Raw genomic sequence first — 21,933 nt, 5'->3', positions numbered from 1 at the left:
TAAAATATGATGTGTTTAGGTTAGGATAAAATATGATGTGTTTAGGTTAGGATAAAATATGATGTGTTTAGGTTAGGATAAAATATGAAGTGTTTAGGTAAGGATAAAATATGATGTGTTTAGGTAAGGATAAAATATGATGTGTTTAGGTAAAGATAAAATATGATGTGTTTAGGTAAGGATAAAATATGATGTGTTTAGGTAAAGATAAAATATGATGTGCTTAGGTAAAGATAAAATATGATGTGTTTAGGTAAGGATAAAATATGAAGTGTTTAGGTTAGGATAAAATATGATGTGTTTAGGTTAGGATAAAATACGATGTGTGTTCTTACTTGGTATGAGTCAGATTAATGATTCCTTACAACATAGTTGTATAGACCCTCCTGATGCTTAAAAGATAAAATACCAGAATGAGAGACAAGAAAAGAGAGAAAGTGGTATCCCCTGGACAGTACCAGTACTCCAGAGTGGTGGACCAATATATATAAGATAATTTACAACTCGCTCTTTATTTCTTCACCCCAGCTTACTGCACACATGCGCAATAGTCACATCAATTAATATGAAAATTATTTTAAAATTCCTGCAGTTTGAGTTTGTTTCCTTCCTGATACTCTATTAAGTATATGTGAGAACTCTCATGTATCCTTATCTCGTTTCCAGGCAACTCTCAAAATGCGTGAATGAATGCAAGAACCAAGCTTCAAGTAGCAAAAGGTAAATGGGCATTAATTAATAAAACTTTAGATGTATGAAGTGTTACGAAGCAATAAGGTAAGTTTTCTGTAAGTTTGTCTAGATTTGAAATAAGGCTCTTCTGTTGGGTCTGTTCTACGTGGTCTTTATGGAACAACAGATTAACCTATTACCGTTGAAGGATTTAGCTTCATGTTGTTGACATCAAGTTGTCGTTTGAGTTCATGTCTAATTTTCTCATTAATGATCAGTAACGTTAAAAGAGTGAGTTAAATGAGAAATGTCATTTCTGCTACATTACCCTTAATGCCTCAAGTGAACAGCAGAGCTAAGTTTGAAAACCTTAATTTGAATATTAAGGGGGCAAAAAATTAATCATTCTAGTTTTCTGTTGAAAAAATAGCAACAGTTAACGGATGTTCAATAATTATCACTAATTACATTCTGATATTCTGCCTTCTCAAAGTAATATTCAACAATTAGAACTAATTATGTTCTAACATTCTGCCTTCTCAAAGTAATATTCAACAATTAGAACTAATTATGTTCTATCATACTGCCTTCTCAAAGTGATATTCAACAATTAGAACTAATTATGTTCTATCATACTGCCTTCTCAAAGTGATATTCAACAATTAGAACTAATTATGTTCTATCATACTGCCTTCTCAAAGTGATATTCAACAATTAGAACTAATTATATTCTGCCTTCTCAAAGTGATATTCAACAATTAAAACTAACTACATTCTAACATTCTGCCTTCTCAAAGTGATATTCAACAATTAGAACTAATTATGTTCTAACATTCTGCCTTCTCAAAGTGATATTCAACAATTAAAACTAACTACATTTTAACATTCTGCCTTCTCAAAGTGATATTCAACAATTAGAACTAATTACATTCTATCATTCTGCCTTGTCAAAGTAATATTCATCAATTAGAACTAATTACATTCTGACTTTTCAAAGTTTTGGGATTTTTCTTAATGACAGACTTTTTTTCCACCAGACTTTCAGGTAGTTTGAAAACCCAAGAGACCAGGAATAAAACCGGACTTCATAACACTCATGGTAAGCACGTGCATGTGTAATTTTCACAAAAATAAAAAAAAACAGCCATAAAGAATTTCAAAATCACTACAGTCATGTCATAAACATTCAGAAGTTCACATGATATGTAACTGTATAATGCAATAGCATTGTTAAAAATTAGTACTTGCATATAAGTCCTTTATAATATATCCTTGTTTTTCAGTGGATCCGTCAGACGAGTGGGAAAGTGATGGCTGGGATACCGACTTTGATGATGATGAGGTTAGGTGAAAGATTATTCTAATTAGTTTTAATTATATAATAATAATGGTTATTTCTTTATTTCTTTATTGTAAATAGCTACCAAGTTTTGAGAATTTTCAAATGAGTGTATATAAAAACTTTCTTCCTGTACTCGTAATCTAAGAACATGAGATTGTACTTACTTTGGCTATTTTCTTATAAATAATATATTTAGTTATTCCATTTAGGAATAACATTTCAAAAAAATCGGATAACAAACTTTTAAACCTATACTTTACAAGTTATCTTTCTTCCTTAACTTTTTAATTACCAACCAAGTCGAGCACCAATTTTTTAGATTTCATTATTTTCAGCCATTTTAAATTTCTTGTGAAGGCATAGCATGAATGGAAATGCTTTTGGAAATATATGATGAGGAAAAGTTTCTGTGTCGGAGAAAATTCAGTTGTTGTTATTTGGTTCTTAAGTGTAGTTTTATTTTGTACTGTGACAAGAAGAGAGAGGTATTAAGTTACAGAATGTTATATCTCGGTTTATAATAAAATTCAGTCCCAGTCTCAAGCCTCATGTATCAGTAACAGATTGTAAGCTTGTTTGTATACTACATGTTTCACATCTAAAATTTTAACCAGATTCTCATTGTTACTAAAAAATGTTTTTTTTTTTTACTCTAGGAAGTAGCTGACCAAGTTGTATATAATCCAACCATGTCAACGTTCAGTTTAACAACAACAGGTAAATTGAACTGAGTCTACATCTTATCCTATTCAACTAACTAAAGAACTGTACAGAAAATGTTTTTTTTATCATAACATAACAGAACATTTGAGTTTCGTATCCGAGAGTAGGACTGGCATCCTAGTTCAAACACCGGGTGAGCATGTTTCGGTGTGACGGGGATTCGAACCCGCAGGTTGCGAGTCGAGCGCTCTAACCACCTTGCCATGCCGGGCCATATCATAACATTTGAGTTTATATACACACACTCAATCATTTCTTGTTCATACAATAGTAAATGTGTTTTTGTGTTCCGTGATCATTATCAAACAAAACATAATTGTTTCTCTATTTAGTCATGGTTCCAATAAATGCATTAATGTTTTCACTGGTGATATTTAATTTGCTTTGTCCACTGTTAACAAGCGTTTTTATTAATTAAAATGAAAAATTGAGCATTATACAGATCTCAGTTACAATCTTGATAAATGTGGTAATTATTGCCAATTCCTCGGTCGAACTAACCATGTTGCATAGTCCTCCAAAGAGTCTACAGTCTTGCAAGTCTAAAATTCGGTGTTTGATTTCCTGCGACAGACAGACAGAGTGCATGTAGCTCATTGCATAGCTTTGTGCTAAAACAAACAAATAAAATATATTACAAAAGTTTACCCAGTCAAGTAATTATTTCTTGAAAATTCATTAAGTGGTAAAACAAAGATTTTCAAACCACTGCTTCTGTCCAATAAATGCAAAAACCTCTTTTATTTTATTTCCAAAGATAAAGAATGAATTGTGTGTTGTTTTCCACACTTCACCCACCCATCCTACACATGCACACCCTTTTAAGAAAGTGAGAATTATATATAGTAGTTGAACAATAGGTTAAGGAGGACTTGCAACATACTGGTCGTAGTCAAAATGTTGGGCAACGTTTTTATTTAAATGTATAATTTTTTACTTATGACCTGTGAAAGGGGTTTTGCTCCCCTCATAGAAGTATTTGAGGACCACAAGTAAGTGGTCCTTAGATTAGTTTAGGTTGTCAACCACCGTTATCAACATTTATTTGGCTGAACACACTTTGACTTCTTGATGAATCGGTACATCTCAAGACTGCACTTTTCTGAAGTTCGTCTTCTTCACCGTAAGATGAATTCAGATTGGTATATGTGTAGATTTAAATGCTCGTGATTTATCTCCGTTACAGATTTTCAATATTAAAATATAATCTATAAAATTTTGTTTTACTTTCAGGATCTGAAACCTCGGAGCCATCAACAATAACTAAACTGCAGGTATGGCAACAATATCATCTCTTAGAGCATCAATACGTTTTCTTGTTTAGTTTGTTGTCCTTACCGTAAGGAATTATTTCCATGTTTATGGAATCTTTCACAAGTACTAAAACAAGCATGTTGATAACAATCAAATACTGTATGTCCGTGACATTTGAGACTAGGTAACCATGGTAAGTGAAGTTTCAGCATGACCAAAGTTTAGGTATACATTGTGTTTGTATTCTTAAATATTCGTAGTAATCGGTGATCAAAGGTTCGAGATGTTTGTATTGTATCCCAGATGACTATAGATTTTATTGTCAATAGTGTTTCTAACAGTGGCATAGTGAGGAAGTAGGGGGGGCAGATTTGTACCCCAGGTACCAAATTAACTACTGATTTACCTAGAAGTTAGCTGTTCCCATAAAATTAAATATCAGAAATATCATGTCTAGGGAAATCCCTTGGTTTTCAGTGTTAGATTAACTAGAATACACGGACATCTCATAGTTGATAGGAAATAAACTAAATATTTTTTTTTTCACGATCTACTCGGCTGTAATCTGGTATTTCTAGTGTAGTTTTAGTGAATGAAAAGAACGTAAAATTAAGCCTTTTGTGCAAAATAATGTATCGTTTGTGATTTGTAAAACTGATATTTGAACAGCAGTTGGTGTCACGAAACTAACGAACCTTCTGGATCTTTCAGGATATAAGTGGAAATAAAACTGTAATTAGTATTTCACTCACCAATGGAGTCGACTATATTAGAGAAAGAAAACTTATATCAGGTAAAACTGTTTTTCTTTGTTAGTTTTGTTCTATAATAGAATATGACAAAACTGTTTTTCTTTGTTAGTTTTGTTCTATAATAGAATATGACAAAACTGTTTTTCTTTGTTAGTTTTGTTCTATAATAGAATATGACAAAACTGTTTTTCTTTGTTAGTTTTGTTCTATAATAGAATATGACAAAACTGTTTTTCTTTGTTAGTTTTGTTCTATGATAGAATATGACAAAACTGTTTTTCTTTGTTAGTTTTGTTCTATAATAGAATATGACAAAACTGTTTTTCTTTGTTAGTTTTGTTCTGTAATAGAATATAATGGAATATGTATAAATATAGGGGTGGAGATTATATATAGCTTGTATAAATATTTGAGTGGAGATGATGTATAGCATGTGTAAATATATGGGTGGATATTATGTATAGCATGTATAAATATAGGGGTGGAGATGATAAAAGGTTAAAGTCATTTGTTCTATGTTTACACTAGTCAGAATTTCAGGATATTTCTAAAATGAAGTGCAGATGTCTTGGTATTTAGTATCAAAACAAATTATTAACTAACAGGGACATAGGCAGAAATCTATAAAGGGGACTGCTAATATAGGAGGAGAAAGTAAAGTCATATTTGTGAGTTCGGGGGCATACCACCTTGAAAGAAAAGTTCTTAAATTTCACCGAAAATGGTGCATTTTAATGATATTGGATGTCACACCTAATGTTTGATTTTTCAGAGATGTTTTCAATTATAGACATAGACAGGGCCCCAGTGGCTCAACTAAGGCTTATAACTCTAAAAACTGGGTTTTTATACTCGAGATGGGCACAGTACGGATGGCCCATTGTGTAGCTTTTGCTTAACAACAAATAAAATGTAGAAACTTTTAGTTATCAAGAATTATCTCCTGCGTATCAGACGGTAAGATTGTTACACACACACACTCATTATTAGTTACAACTGTTTGATCTGTAATGCTTATTTGTCTTGTCCCTTATATGCATCTTATTCCCTGGTTAGGACCTACCTATTGAGTTCCCTTGGGACAGCAGTAAGTCTCCCGATTTACAATGCTAAAATCAGGGGTTCAATTCCCCTTGGTGGACACAGCAGATAACCCGATGTGGCTTTGCTATAAGAAAAACACACAAAACAATTGTTTCCACTTATAAGTGGTGTTTTTTTTAATTTACAAACAACTAAGACTTCTGTTTTTGTAGTAATTGAGCTGACATCTGTCACACCCTTTCATATGTAAAAAACGTATGTCATTTATAATGTAAACTTTAGCTAACAAGTACAATATTTGAGTTAAGAGAACTGTTCTATATTTTTTTTCTCTCTTGGTAGTAATTTGAGGTAAATATTTGTTTGATTTGAACAACTAGTTGACAGTGATGTGTCAGGGTATTCTGAACCATTTAGCCAAGTATCTGATCACGAAGAAAGTTCTTCTTCGATGAGTATCTCTGATGTAAATTTAGGTAAGTTTATAGTTTAAATATAGGTTTGTCACTTACATTGATAAAAAAAGAGTTACCTTCTAAAGAACAAAATATACCAAACAACTGCCATGAAGTTTACAACTAACCAGTCGGGTCTGTCACATAACCTTCTAAAGAACAAAATATACCAAACAACTGCCATGAAGTTTACAACCAACCAGTCGTGTCTGTCACATAACCTTTTAAAGAACAAAATATACAAAATAACTGCCATGAAGTTTACAACCAACCAGTCGGGTCTGTCACATAACCTTTTAAAGAACAAAATATACCAAATAACTGTTACGAAGGTTACACCCAACCAGTCGGGTCTGTAACATAACCTTCTAAAGAATAAAATATACCAAATAATTGACACGAAGTTTACAACCAACTAGTCGGGTCTGTCACATAACCTTCTAAAGAACAAAATATACCAAATAATTGACATGAAGTTTACAACCAACCAGTCTGGTCTATCACATAACCTTCTAAAGAACAAAATATACCAAATAATTGACATGAAGTTTACAAACAACCAGTCGTGTCTGTCACACAACCTTCTAAAGAACAAAATATACCAAACAACTGCCATGAAGTTTACAAACAACCAGTCGTGTCTGTCACACAACCTTCTAAAGAACAAAATATACCAAACAACTGCCATGAAGTTTACAACCAACCAGTCGTGTCTGTCACATAACCTTCTAAAGAACAAAATATACCAAATAACTGCCATGAAGTTTACAACCAACCAGTTGGGTCTGGTCACATAACCTTCTAAAGAACAAAATATACCAAATAATTGACATGAAGTTTACAACCAACCAGTCGTGTCTGTCACATAACCTTCTAAAGAACAAAATATACCAAACAACTGCCATGAAGTTTACAACCAACCAGTCGTGTCTGTCACATAACCTTCTAAAGAACAAAATATACCAAACAACTGCCATGAAGTTTACAACCAACCAGTCGTGTCTGTCACATAACCTTCTAAAGAACAAAATATACCAAATAACTGCCATGAAGTTTACAACCAACCAGTCTGGTCTGTCACATAACCTTCAAAAGAACAAAATATACCAAATAATTAACATGAAGTTTACACCCAACCAGTCGGGTCTGTCACATAGCCTTCTAAAGAACAAAATATACCAAATAATTGACACGAAGTTTACACCCAACCAGTCGGGTCTGTCACATAACCTTCTAAAGAACAAAATATACCAAATAATTGACACGAAGTTTACAACCAACCAGTCGGGTCTGTCACATAACCTTTTAAAGAACAAAATATACCAAATAACTGTTACGAAGGTTACACCCAACCAGTCGGGTCTGTAACATAACCTTCTAAAGAATAAAATATACCAAAAAACTGTTACTTTGATCAGCAATTGAGCAATGAAGTGGCATTAGGTCACCAAGTGTGTTATATAAATTGTGCTTGAGGTTATCTAAAGGCCAAGTTCACGTGTTTTACATGTAAGGGTCAGTAATTTTTGCATTTTGGTAAGATGAATCCTCTTTAACTCAATGAAATATAATTAATATCTAAAAGAAACTTGCTCCTTTTTCTTATTATCTAAAAATGTGAGGCACTATTTCTTTTAGTGAGAGATGTGTTGATAATAATAATAATACCTGAAGTAAATTTTCTTCTTTCTATCTCCGAAAATCCTGAGTTATTCTTTCACTCTTTCCTAAATTATTTTTCCTGTTACAAGAAGCATCATCGTCATCATCATCAGTCAGTGAAGAACACGCTCCAACTCCATCGTCAAAGCGGAAGATACCAAGGCCTCCGGAAACACCAGTCAGTCCTAAACCTTTCAACTCAAAATCGTCATTGTAAGTTCTACTTGAGTGATTTAATTTACATTCTATTACTGACAGCAAAGTTTATGTTGAATTTGTTGAAAGTTATTATAGGTTAACTTAATGCTGTGATAATTTTATATTTTCACAATTCTTGTTTGAATTGTAGTGTTTTTTAATTTGTTTAAATTTCTTAGTAAATAAGTTTAATTTGCTTTGGAGTTTTGAAATAATATTGTAGATACCATGTCATCATTTGATATACACGGGCCTCTTGATGAAACCTGTAAAAAACCTTATTTTCATTGTCACCCTATACTTCTAACGAAAAATATTGTCGCAACATTTTAAATATCATATCCACAATATTACAATTATAATCCAATAACGATCGGCAAAACATAACAAATTTGTATCATCTTTTTATATATATAATTCAGTCTTTATTATTAGCATTATTAGATCCTACATAGTAAAATCTTTACATCACACACACACAAAGTCGTGGATTTCTTTATCAAACTTTTACAGATAGGAATAGAAATTCATGTTTATAAATTATTTATATATACACATATATTTTACTCTATAGTTTGTAAATGAGGGAAAAAAAAGAGAACCATAGTTTTGCCAGGAAAGGGATCATCATGTTCTAATAAATGTGAAATGTACAATTGTCTTTGTTTTCATCAATTCTGTCATTATGGAGTCTCATCAACTAGAAAAGGTTTGAAATATTAGTTTGGTTTACGAAACCACAATTTCCTCTATATTTTTCGAGAAAACAAACTTTAATAAACAAGAAATTTCTTTGTGTCCTGAATGTAATTGCATAATGTGTATGTCTTTAATAACTTTTATTAAGGTGTTTGCAATCCCATTTACAGAAAGAACCAAAACCTGAAATCAGTACTGAGTAGAGGACCTCCACCATACCAAAGGCCACCCAGTGAACCTCCTCCACCCCCTCTACCCTTCTGTGATGTGAGTAAACTTTCCATTTCTGTATAGTTTACCGTGTTATAATAAATATCTAACCTAGATATGATTGACTCCATCTTGGAAAATGATTAATAGACAATAGAAGTAGAATTTAAATTTTAACACATTACCTCCAGTTACTAAATGGAAAACGATAAATGACATGGGTCAGGCTGGTCTAGGATTAGCATGCCAAGCTGCAGAACAAAAGGTCCAAGGCTCAAGCCACAAATATGTCACTGAACACACAAAAAAAGAGCATTATAAGCATGTCAGTCAGTCCGACTATTTAGTAAAGAATTCTAAGTTATGTTTTTGATTTTGTTTTGTTACTTGTACCTTTCTTTGAAAGTGTTCACGACACAAGTTGCATGAACCTTTAAGCCTAAACTTTTAAAGGATCATCACATTTAAATTTAAAAATTTTGAAGAACTGATTGATGATTAATAAAGCTGGCAAGTTCCATATTTTTTTTATTCTTAGCCTCCGCTACTGTCACCTCTGGAAGATGAAGTGCAGGAAGATTATGAAATCCCAATCTGTGGGAATAATCCTCCAACCATTATTACAGTATTGGGCACACATCCTGGCCAAGTTGAAGCAGTGGTGGCCACATCTCAGTCCTCCATTACTCTTCTCTCTCCAGTTCCTGGTGTAACTGAAGATAACGAAATCCAAGGAGGTAAGAGATGTAACATACTAAAACACAAAAAACGAACTTATTAAACTATGACAACCACAGAAGTCAAAAATGAAACTAAATGTAATTAAAAATTCATATCTAAACTAAAATAAAGAAGGAATAACAAATAAACATTACCATAATGAAATAAAAATAGAATTAGCTATCTTACAATTTTTGTACAAAAAGAACGTTCTTAGCTTCTATATTTAGTAATTTTAGTGGGGTGCTACTGCACTCTCAGCACCTCTAGTTCCCACACCCTTACAAATGTGCTGATAGATGTTAATTAGCTAAATTAATTTGTTTCATTATAATCTTCAGCATAATTAATTTCAAGTTTTAATTCAATACCAGTACAAGTACTTTTATATTATTGTTCCAACATCAGTTGTCATTTGTTGCTTTCAAGTTTGGTTCTTAGAAATATTTTTAGACATTATAAGTATGCGAAGAATGAATGAATTTCATAACTTTAGTTTCGTATCTATTTTACAGACATTCTTTATTATGTTTGAATTACTGCAACTTGTGCTATAAGTTTTAAAACAGAAATAAGATCAATGTTTAATGTTTCAAATGCACAATAAAATTTAACCAAGAGCCAAAATTCAAAGACTATACATGTTTTGGTATATCTGCGCTACCATCATCAGGAGTAAAAAGAGTAAAAACCTACATGACAAGTAGGTAGTTTTATACAAAAACTATACATGTTTCGGTATATCTGAGCTACCATCATCAGGAGTAAAAAAAGTAAAAACCAACGTGACAAGTGGGTAGTTTTATACAAAAACTATACATGTTTTGGTATATCTGCGCTACCATCATTAGGAGTAAAAAAGAGTAAAAACCTACATGACAAGTGGGTAGTTTTATACAAAAACTATACATGTTTTGGTATATCTGAGCTACCATCATCAGGAGTAAAAACATACATGACAAGTGGGTAGGTTTATACAAAAATTATACATGTTTCGGTATATCTGAGCTACCATCATCAGGAGTGAAAACCTACTTGACAAGTGGTTAAGTTTATACAAAAAACTATACATGTTTCGATATATCTGCGCTACCATCATCAGGAGTGAAAACCTACTTGACAAGTGGTTAAGTTTATACAAAAAACTATACATGTTTCGATATATCTGCGCTACCATCATCAGGAGTGAAGACCTACATGACAAGTGGGTAGTTTTATACAGAAAAGGTTTAACTCCTTGTAATATGTGAGGGTGGTATGAATAGTTTACATAAGAAGTATAATTAAAACTGATAATTTACATACCACACTCTATAAAACTAACCAACTTGTCATGTAGGTTTTTACTCCTGGTGATGGTAGCGCAAAGCTACTAAAACATGTAGAATCTTTTCATTTTAGCAGTCGGCGAAATAAAATTTTATTGTGTATTTTAAACGATCTTATGTTTAATTTTAAAAACTACTTTCTGTGGATTACCAACAGTAGTTAATGGGAATCGCTATTTATGTTGAAAATAAAACTGTAAAAACTGGTTAGGTTACAGTCACATATATTTAGCCCACGATAGCAGCGGGTAGAAGAGAAATTCGGGAAGTTATCACCGCGTGCAAGGAAAGAGGTGAAAGATGTCTCTATCTCACTAATGTTTCCCCATTACATGGCATTAGATTAGAACATAGTATTATCATGTGAAAATCTCTGAAACAAATTATAAGTTTATTTTTCTTTTTTACAGATACCTATGAAACAATTGAGAAGGTAAGGTTTTTTATTTGGTGTTTGAACAAATTATTGTTGCATGTGGGGATCACTTAACTATCGGGCCCGGGTGTTTAGGGAGCTCGACTCGCAATCCGTGGGTCGCGGGTTCGAATCCCCGTCCCACCAAACATGCTCACCCTTTCAGCCGTGGGGGCATTATAATGTGACGGTCAATCCCACTATTCGTTGGTAAAAGCGTAACCCAAGAGTTGGCAGTGGGTGGTGATGACTAGCTGCCTTCCCTCTAGTCTTTCACTGCTAAATTAGGGACGGCTAGTGCAGATAGCCCTCGTGTAGCTTTTCGCAAAATTCAAAACAAACAAACTGTTACTTTTTCACCCACTTGATTGTTCACAAGTCTTTCTTGTTGAAGTTTTAATTAATCCTAATTATGTTTCATTATCCTCTCAAGATGAGTATTCAGTTTCTTTTAGTCATCACTATGTTACTTTAGAATAATCATTTGGTCATGTGTATTTATTTAATCTATAATTGTATTATTGTGAATATTAATTGTAGGTTTTTGTAAGATATATATATATATATATAACAAACTTGTGCAACTGTCATTTTGTTTCTTCCCATTTTAATGTTACTTTAATTTCCTTTGTTTTTTAGGGTGAAGAAGAAAATTATGAAGTAGTGGTAGTAGAAGGTATGCATTGAATAACGTATTTTCAGTCAAAAGTGAAATGTACCCTTACCTAGATTTTTTCCGTGAGATACATGAAAATCCATTTCCTTACTTAATTAAGTCTAAGATCACAAATCAACACTCACCGTATGTCAGTATATAATTAATGTAATTTTTAAGACATTTCTTTAACAAATATTTTTCTTATTGAATGACATTTTCCACTGGTACACGTTCGTAATAAAAGAATTTGTTTCTGATGAACAATAAAAACTATTACTTAATTTTAAAACCTAGAATATCACACTTCTCTATGGGTTACCTACAAAGCCCACAAGGACTTGCTGCACATAACAGCTCTGTGATGAAAACTAAGGCTAGAATTAAATCATCTCTTTATCAAAACTTACAAACTTTTATCGATCGTCACCTAAATGCAGATATCTTGGGTAAACTTAAGTGATGTTTTTAATAACTTTCTGGTATCATTAGATTATTTTATGTATTGCCTAACTAAGAAAGTTTATTCTTAGATGGATGCAAACCCAGTGAAGGATATTAAGTATTACAGTTTCTAAATAATAAATAACTTTTATTTATTATTAATCAATGAATAATCGTACTTTCTTTTATTTTGCTGAAATTTTGTTGAAGGAGTACCAATACTGAAAATTAACACAGATGGAGCCAAGTATTCAATTTTGTACTTCTTACTGACCAGTCCTTAGTTTATTAAACTTATGAAGAGCTCTGTTTTCTTCAGAAGTATATAACTGTTTAATTCTGGTATTTTTTCGTACCATAAATCAGTTGTTTATTTTCTAAAAAAGTGCGTAAGTCATTAAATACGATAAAGTTGCATCTACTGTATTTTTTTTTTCTAACTTGATTATTTCATGTTTCTTTGGTGGAAAATGCCAATATTATTTATAAAATAAACTTGGTATATTGTCTCTAGAAAACAGATGGTCAGGATCTTCGTCATCACTTGCCTCATCTTCGTCAGATAGACCACCTCTACCAGATAAAGTGAAGAAATATCAAGATATCCAAATCTCGCACAATATTTCAGATCCCCATGTTGATCTCGATAGACCGAAGCTACCGAGAGGTAAGGACAGTCTTAAGTCAAGCGAAGAACAGTCACAAACATCTGTGACTGGAACAATAAGTGGACTTCTCTCATCTGTTCTAACCAATCGTAGCCTCCGCAAAACCTCACGAGATCAAAGCAGCAGCAGCAGTGGTGATTCTACATCCACAACAGGCAGTTACTCATCTCGAGCAGCAACTCCAGAAAAAACTGGTAAAATCACGAAAAAAAAATTAATTTTTGTTCATTAAAGTACTTTATAAAATAATAAGTATTCTAAAAAAATAGGAAAAGATGAGATACAATTCCACAAAGAATATCTATTACTATATGTAATGTGTCCAAAAATTAGGGTGAATTTCACAACAGTGGGAACTAAGCCTTTCATTATAGAGAAAACATTATGAATAGTCTCCTTCTATAGCCTTTTCTTCCGAATATTGGAACAATTAATGGTTTCTGTTCATAACTACTAAAAGCTAAATAAACATGGACACCATTAATGTAACGTGAGAGAAGCTAAACATGGACTTGTTTTCTTCCAAGTATAACTCTTTACTCAGTATCTTTTCTTTCCTGTGGTAATGAAAATCAGGGCAATATTTTTTTCTGAAACTTCCCATCACCTTAGAATTTTCAATCAAAATTTCCTATGGTAGCCATCTAGCTTGTACACAGCGTGTGGGCTGCAGAAAGTTTTTTTTTTTTTCAAGAAAGTTACTGGCAGCCAAACAAGTCTTGTGAGAGATTCTACTCGCTCAGTATTCTCTCACAGATGATACTGCGATAATGGTTAAAAAATATCGCCTTGATGGAAATAAAATTATGGATTATCTCAGCTTGTTCTCCTGTGGAAATTCTAAAGCTTACTTTGTTTCTATATTTTTACTTTCATCTCTCTTCCAAAAATATTACACTTTTTCTTTTGTAATCATAGAAATTACTTGATTTGTTTAAAGCAGGATTCAACTTGTTTAGTTATTATTATTCTTTCCTAATGATTCTTCAGAATTCATCTCAAGTGTTCAAGGACCTCAGCTCCCTGTAAAAACAGTAACATCTGTATCATTTCCAAAATATAATGCACAATTCTTCATGGAAGAGACAGGTATGACTTTAATTTTTATAGTTAAAAATATAAATGAAACAAGCTTGTCGAAGTTTCAGAATTAGTTTACTATATTACAGCAACAGTAGAAATAAAAACTGTAGCCTAATAACAAACAAAGATGATTCTTGTAATCTTTGGAAACCAAAAATGCTGACAAATCACTGAAGAGAATAACTTAAAAACGTTACAGCAGTTACTAAAATAATGGCACTTTTTTTGACTCAGTGATATTCTTTATGAAAGGGACCAATTTTTTTATGTATTGTACAGGAACAAATGCTGCTAGCAGACCACTCCCTCCGGTTCCCACAGTACCCCAGCCCTACCAGGATTCAAGAAAGGATCAGGTTTGATTATCAATGTTTTTCTTGTATAACTCTGTGGGGCGGGAGGGGGAGAGTATCGGGGTTACTAACCCTACGTATACACACGTAGACAGTGGCCTTTTTTTCACCGATACTGTATTTTTTTACTAACATCGTTAAGACAACTTTTTGCTATTTATAGGATCTACGAACATTGTTAAATTGTAACATTTTAATGGCTGTATACGTATACTTACAGACAGTTGACAATCCTATGTGGATATATACATTAATTCAAGAGAATAATAGTGAACAGAATTAAAAAAACAACACAAATTAGGTTAAGTACATAATAGCTTAGAGTAGGTTATAAAGTCGATGCAATTCTCAGCTCAGAACTACAGTTACGAAAACTGTCTGCTCTCATTAGTCAAGCTGTACCTTAAAAAACAACACAAATTAGGTTAAATACATAATAGCTTAGAGTAGGTTATAAAGTTGATGCGATTCGCAGCTCAGAACTACAGTTTCAAAAATCTGTCTGCTCTCATTAGTCAAGCTGTACCTAGATGATTGAGATTGTTAAACAGTGGATAGTGATGGGGAATTTTTCTTTGTTTGAATGCAGACTTTTTTACTATTTTAATCCTTGCATAAAGTATCTTTTAATGAAGTTATTAGAAATAGGTACGGTTTTGATTTTTTTACTAACTACAAAATCCGCTGTTGTTGTTATATAAACTTGTTTATTTTAACCATCCAATTATAGGACCCATTACTTCTGTATCCATGGTATCATGATATAGAGAGAGACAAAGCAGAAAAGTTGCTACAGAAACAAGGAGGTGATGGCTTCTATCTCGTCAGACCAAGCCGCCGAGCTGGACAAGCTAACCCTTACACATTGACCATACTCTACACTGGTCGTGTATTTCACTTAAACTTGAGAGAACGTCAAGATGGTTTATATGCTTTAGGAAAAGAAAAAACCAGGGAAAAGGTATTAACGAGCTTTGTGACACGTCCATTCTCCTATAAGATGTTTCAGTTAACTAATTATAACTTTAGAAAGTACAAGACAAGGTCAATTGAATAACAATAATTTATAAATAGCAAATAACAGTTTACTGCAATAAGAAAACAGTGTACACAGTTTACTGCAATAAGAAAACAGTGTACACAGTTTACTGCAATAAGAAAACAGTGTACACAGTTTACTGAAATAAGAAAACAGTGTACCAGTTTACTGAAATAAGAAAACAGTGTACACGGTTTACTGAAATAAGAAAACAGTGTACACAGTTTACTGAAATAAGAAAACAGTGCACACAGTTTACTGAAATATGAAAATGATGTACCCAGTGTACTGAAATAAGAAAACAGTGTACACAGTTTTTTTACAGTTAGTCTACTGTTAGGTTTCAGATTAAAGAGTTACTCTTTAATTTTTATAGTTTAGTTTCCAGCTGTTTTTTTTTCTATTATATCAAATCTTAATGTCTTACCAACTAATAAAGGGCCAATGATGAACAGAATCTCCATATGAAAAAAAAAAATTTTGATTCACAAGCTGAGGGTTAAAGTCAATGTGTTTAGTTCTGCAAAAAGGTTTCTCTATCAATATTTTTTCTCAAAATTAAAAAAAAAATGCTTTATTTATTTTCTGTTGGGTGATAAATATACTTCAATAAAAAAATTAAATATTGAAATTGTAAAGTTTAATGAAAAATCTGTCCTTAAATTAAGATAATTTCATTGTAAGTACAATTTTGAGAAGAAAACAGTAATTAATAATTTTTCAGACTTTCTCAACTGTAGCTGAGTTGATTGGTTTCCACCAAAAGGAACCTATTCTTCTAACCACCAAAGGAGAACCTGCTGGGAAAACCTGCCTCAATACCACCTTATCAAAATCGTATTAGTTTCTTAACTCCGAGATACCACCATCTAGCTCTCCTGCAAAGAAGAGTCAGTGTTTCAGAACATTAATAGTTTATTTATGAGAGAAAATATTAACTCGTGTGACTAGACTAAAGTAGAGAGAATTGGTTAAGAAAAATGTCCAAGATTCCACTTGGGAAAGTAATCCCATACCACGACCAACTGAGAACTACAGGCGAATCCAGTTCTCCTAAGCCTAGTTAGGTTCAATCCATATTAATCTTATTTCTAAGCTTGGCTTGAGATTGTTTAACGAGGAATTAATATTTTCTTCTTAGAGTTCCTTAAATCTGTTTGAAAAAAGAGATTAATCTAATGAATTTTATTAGATGACTACAGCTTAGGTACTATACAGACAGGCAGACGCAGCCAACACAATCTATGCATTGTTGTCATGGTGAGAAGCCCATGTGATCACTTAAGTTTAATTATTAACTAGTTTGTATTGTACAATACAGGTGCTATCTTCAGGAAAGTCCTGAAAAATGATTCAATCGTGGTTCTTCTTGATAGAGAGGCTGAGTTATATGGATGTAGCATTGTTCTTTTATCATTCCTTTTCTTGTGCGTGTGGTTTATATCCAATTATTTTAGTGTTATTCTAATTTATCATATGGTTGTTTTCTCCGGTATAATGGACTATTACAGATAGCTGTGTATATTACTGAGTCTTTTATGTCCAACTTTGTTGTTCTTTGTTTATCCAGTGTGTTAAAAGTTCAAATTCACAAAGGATGTTGTAAGTGGTGTTTATGATCGCCAATAAGTCTTTAAGAAGTTTAGTCTTGTGATGGTATTGTGTTGTGGCTTCTGCATACTTTTCTGACTTCTTGATGTTTACAGACACTCCATATCTTTACAGAGAGACCTTTGACCTAGGGCTGTAATGTTCTTCCTGCTTATTCTTGGAGTTTAATTTCATTCGCTTCTTCTTTATGAAGCATCCTGGATATCTATTTCAATGAGTGTGTTGTACCAATATGTTTGTCTTCAATATTACAAATATTGTTCATTCTTGAAACTAGGCGGGGTATGGAACCATTCTTTCCAGTGTTTGATGTATATTCCAGGTATTTACTGGTATCTGTGGGTTTCCTGTAAACTCCTGTAGTATACGAGTTAGGTAGCTTGGTAACGGTCTATGAATACTGTTTCAACTGTGAATCTTATTGTGACATGAGTTTAGTTTGACTGAACTCCATTTATAACAACCATCTGCCATCCAACCAGCCAGTTTTCTGTCCCTCACAACCTACAAAGATAACTTCTTTAAAAAAAGAGAATTTTATGTGGCACCTTATTAAATGCTTTTTGAACATGCAGGTACACCACACGTACCCTAATCTACATAAGCAGTAATCTCTTCGAGTAAAAATAATGGCAGGAATGGTGTCTTAACTTAAATCCCAGTTAGAAACCAACTTTGTGGTCATTAGAAACGAAATCACTCTCTAGGCTAGTATTTTAACGTTTACCTTTGTCTTCATCGCATCCATACGAATTTTTTTTCTTCACGATTTACTTCGTGAGGTTGACACTACTACTCTAATCAACGTCGAAAACTGGTTTGTAAATTAAACCGAGTGTTTGTGAACGTGTTCATTCAAAAGAATGATTGATTATTGATGTTTTAACTTAAAATCGTGAAGAAAAGAAATATTTTGATATAAATACATGTTTCTCATTTACTACTAAAGTTTGTGACAATTGAATAAAACGTTTTAAAGGTTAAAATGGCGGTAAAGAACATATTTTCTGGCAGATAGGAGCCTCACAGATGCTAATTCCGGTACTATTTTTACTTGACCTAAACATTACTACGGCAGTCTTAATGGTGATAAAAAGCTCTTAAGGTATTGGTCACGTGGGCGTCCGCAGAAATTTATCCGGGGGGTGGGGGGGTGTAGTTTCAAATTGTGAATTGAATAAACAATTCAAATACATATGCTGAATGAATAAAGAAAGAATTGTGTTTCCAAGAGGGAGCAAGTGCCTCCTCTTGTCCCCCCCCCTGCGGACGCCCATTAGTGATTATTAATACAATACTAACATTTAAGACATTCTGTGTAATCTCCAAGCTGACTATCGTTTTTGCAAGTTGTTTTTTAAGAGAATACAAAACACGATTTTTGTATAACACATTTTCTCCTTAAATGTCATGTGATTGGTCATCACGTGTTCAATTAGCTTTTACTGAAAAATAACATTAAAACATTTTATAAAAGATAATTTTTTGCTCTGATGCTCCAATGTGCCTTGAAGACGTTTGTATAATAACCTGCCCCCCCAAGTGGCACAGCGGTATGTCTGCGAACTTACAACGCTAGAATCCGGGTTTTGATACCCGTGGTGGGCAGAGCACAGAAAGCCCATTGTGTAGCTTTGTGCTTAACTTCAAACAAACTGCCAGGTAGTTAGGGCACTCGACTCGCGCGTTCGAATCCCCGTCCCACCAAACATGCTCGCCCCTTTTCAGCCGTGGGGGCGTTATAATGTGACGGTCAATCCCACTATTCGTTGGTAAAAGAGTAGCCCAAGAGTTGGCAGTGGGTGGTGATGACTAGCTGCCTTCCCTCTAGTCTTTCACTGCTAAATCAGGGACGGCTAGCGCAGATGGCCCTCGTGTAGCTTTACGCGAAATTCAAAACAATCAAACAAACTATAGTAATCAGCTGTTCGTTCGAAAATTATTTAAAATGTTTATTTAATGATAAAATTAGCTAACCCTCATCGAACTATTACATTTTAATTAGATTAGGTGATTATTTAATCTTATTCATGGATATTTGAAGTCAGTTAATCTTGCTTGATCTTAAACAGTTCCCATTGTTTAGTAGTCCAAAGTGAACTATATGGTGGCGCTGCATGCCATATTTTGAAGATAGAGAAAGCATATAAAGAATGTTATTTCATTTTTTGGAACGATTAGAATATTTTTCAGAATTTTAACTAAAATTATAACCACCTGTTTCTACGATTGACAAATTCGTGTGTCGCATGTTCATTATTAAACCAATATATTGATATTTAGCTTTAAGCTTATATCAGCCAGTGTTAGGCTTAGCAAAAATAATAAGCTGCATATATGCGCGTTCATCTGTTCCTTAAAAAAAAAAAATCATCCTTCAGTGAAAGACATAAGAAGGAAAAATATTTTTGTTACCAACAAACCCTACATTCTGTAAAAAGAATGGTCCCACGTGATATTTTTAATAGCATATTAATTTTTAATCAGATTCTGTCGGATAAGTGCAAGAACTGGTAATATGTGTGGCTGTAATTAAACCCTCGAACAGTGTCATCTAGGCCTACATCTCTCGAGGAATTCTATGTCAAGTTTAATGGTTTCTCCTCGTCTTTTTGTGATCAGGCTGACTTAGATATTGACGTTAAACAAACTTTTGGCAATTCTGAAACATCGTATTTAATGTGTCATTTTGCAAAAAAATAAAAATACTAAATTTTATATTTTTTTTACATTATTAGTATTTCCAGACTTTTTCTTGCCCGTATGGTTTGTAAATTAGTTTTAAAATAAAACTTCTTTAATGGTTAAAATTTGTGAAAGCTTGTAATTAAACTACGTGTTTATTTGCTGCTGTACAGACATGTAAAATCTACCATATTGTATTTCTTGTCATATGTATGTATTAGTGAAAATAAAAGCTGAATTTAAAAATGTCCATCAGTTGTAGTGTATATTTTATTAAAATAAAGTGTTTTGTTCATCAATAACATTTACTCTTACAATCGTGCAGAGTGGTTACCGCCCAAAAAAATCGCATGTATTACCTTACATTTATTAGAATTAATAGCTATCTGCCATTTATCGCCCCCCAGTGGCACGTCTACAGACTTATACAGCTATAAATCGTGTTTTGATATCAGTGGTGGGCAGAGCACAGATAGCCATTTATTCGCCCCAAAATTAATGTGATCATCTTGTTCACATCTAGAAACTGTTCTGGTTGAGGAGTATTACTGAAATCTTCATTAGTAAAAACAGAGGTAAAAATATATTTAAATAACACAGTCATCCCATAATCATCAGATATTAACCTTCCGGTGCCATCTTTCAAATCCCTTTGGAAACAATGATCTTCCGAGAAATGGCTTTTCATATTCGTGTCCTTAATCTTTTTCACTCTTCGATGCTTCTTTTAGCCCTCGATTTACAGACTTGTTTTTATACTATTCATCATTAATGTGACTAACAAAACATATTTTTCACATAAAATACATAGCAGCCTCCTGATGTAATCAGTAGTTATTTGAGTCACGGTTATTAAAGGCCTTGGAACCAATGAGGACAAATAGTTTAGCAAAATGTATTTAAAAAGTCAAAATGGTCCACGTGTAATTCTAAGGTTAATGGGAAAGAAATTTCTTCTTCTGGAATGTTCAATGTGAATAGTACATGTGATACACAACCCTAAATAGCCAAGTCGGAGAACCTTATGGTTTAGTTATAGTTGTCGCTAACTTGGAGCTGCTAACCAGTCACAGTTTCACTCTTTTTTTTTCCCCTCTGTCTCAGGCCTAATAATTTGGTCATAGTTTGAGATGTTTAGATTTGGTTTAATTTTTTGAATAAACAGGTTTTTTTTCACCTTTAACTGAGTCTATTATTTTAAAATGTTCAATGTGTGGCTTTTTTCTAGTCTTTGGTTAGATGGTTATAAATTCTACAATCATTGAAAGGGCTGTTTTGTACATGTTTCTTGATTCTGGAAGCTTGGGTTTGTGTTGACCCAACTGTAGCCAAGCCTGACATGGGCAACAAGTGAAACCTTTATCAATCAACTAGATAATTATGTCAACTTCATCTAAATATGCCAACCAATCAGCATCTCCTCTTGACCGAATAGAGGAATAGGTTCCGACAGTTGTATTGTCCTCACAGCTGAAAGTGTGGAATATATTCATATATCGCGGCTCAAACCTTGGTCCTTTCCATATGCTGTTTTGCACTAACCACTTCACCATGTCCACCCTGCTATAGAGTTTGCCAGCAGCGATATTTGTTTAAATAAATGATTTTTGAAAATTTATACAAAATGAAAAGACACATAAATACTTTTATTGTCTTGAGAAAAAAAACAATTGTAACATGCTTTAGTGAAATATCAAGGGGAAAAAATTTTTCACTGATGTGACTCATTCAGTATATCCAACAAACAACTTGGTAACAAATATATAATAAAGCACAAAACTTAAAAAAAATAAATAACATTTTACAATCATACTGCTTGTTTAGAACTTGCATATTTAAAAAAATGCTTATTATTTACATAATATACGATTAAGGTTGCTTTTTTTGGTTAATCGTGTTTGAAGGGTTGGAGGTGTGAAAG

At 33.0% G+C, this 21,933-nt stretch overlaps 1 protein-coding gene across 3 annotated transcripts in view; it reads left to right on the top strand.

The window, feature by feature from the left end:
- The window catches only part of LOC106471551 (B-cell linker protein-like), a 26,183-nt gene extending 7,202 nt beyond the window's left edge, over positions 1-18,981 (top strand). For 2 of the 3 annotated variants that reach the window (XM_022400169.1, XM_022400167.1), the window contains exons 2-18: positions 667-720; positions 1,710-1,771; positions 1,956-2,014; positions 2,671-2,731; positions 3,971-4,011; positions 4,703-4,784; positions 6,168-6,263; positions 7,994-8,117; positions 8,972-9,068; positions 9,550-9,748; positions 11,470-11,492; positions 12,114-12,150; positions 13,088-13,435; positions 14,232-14,330; positions 14,604-14,680; positions 15,408-15,638; positions 16,441-18,981. In XM_022400169.1, coding sequence (XP_022255877.1) covers positions 667-720; positions 1,710-1,771; positions 1,956-2,014; positions 2,671-2,731; positions 3,971-4,011; positions 4,703-4,784; positions 6,168-6,263; positions 7,994-8,117; positions 8,972-9,068; positions 9,550-9,748; positions 11,470-11,492; positions 12,114-12,150; positions 13,088-13,435; positions 14,232-14,330; positions 14,604-14,680; positions 15,408-15,638; positions 16,441-16,560 — 1,810 coding nt within the window. In that variant the 3' untranslated portion in view covers positions 16,561-18,981. The remainder of the gene's footprint in view (positions 1-666; positions 721-1,709; positions 1,772-1,955; positions 2,015-2,670; positions 2,732-3,970; positions 4,012-4,702; positions 4,785-6,167; positions 6,264-7,993; positions 8,118-8,971; positions 9,069-9,549; positions 9,749-11,469; positions 11,493-12,113; positions 12,151-13,087; positions 13,436-14,231; positions 14,331-14,603; positions 14,681-15,407; positions 15,639-16,440) is intronic. The other variant, XM_022400168.1, reaches the window with a different exon arrangement.
- Positions 18,982-21,933: the final 2,952 nt, after the last annotated feature.

This window comes from Limulus polyphemus, unplaced genomic scaffold, assembly GCF_000517525.1.
Source record: "Limulus polyphemus unplaced genomic scaffold, Limulus_polyphemus-2.1.2 Scaffold4695, whole genome shotgun sequence".
Lineage (NCBI taxonomy): Eukaryota > Metazoa > Arthropoda > Merostomata > Xiphosura > Limulidae > Limulus > Limulus polyphemus.
This window is presented reverse-complemented; position numbering and strand designations above follow the sequence as displayed.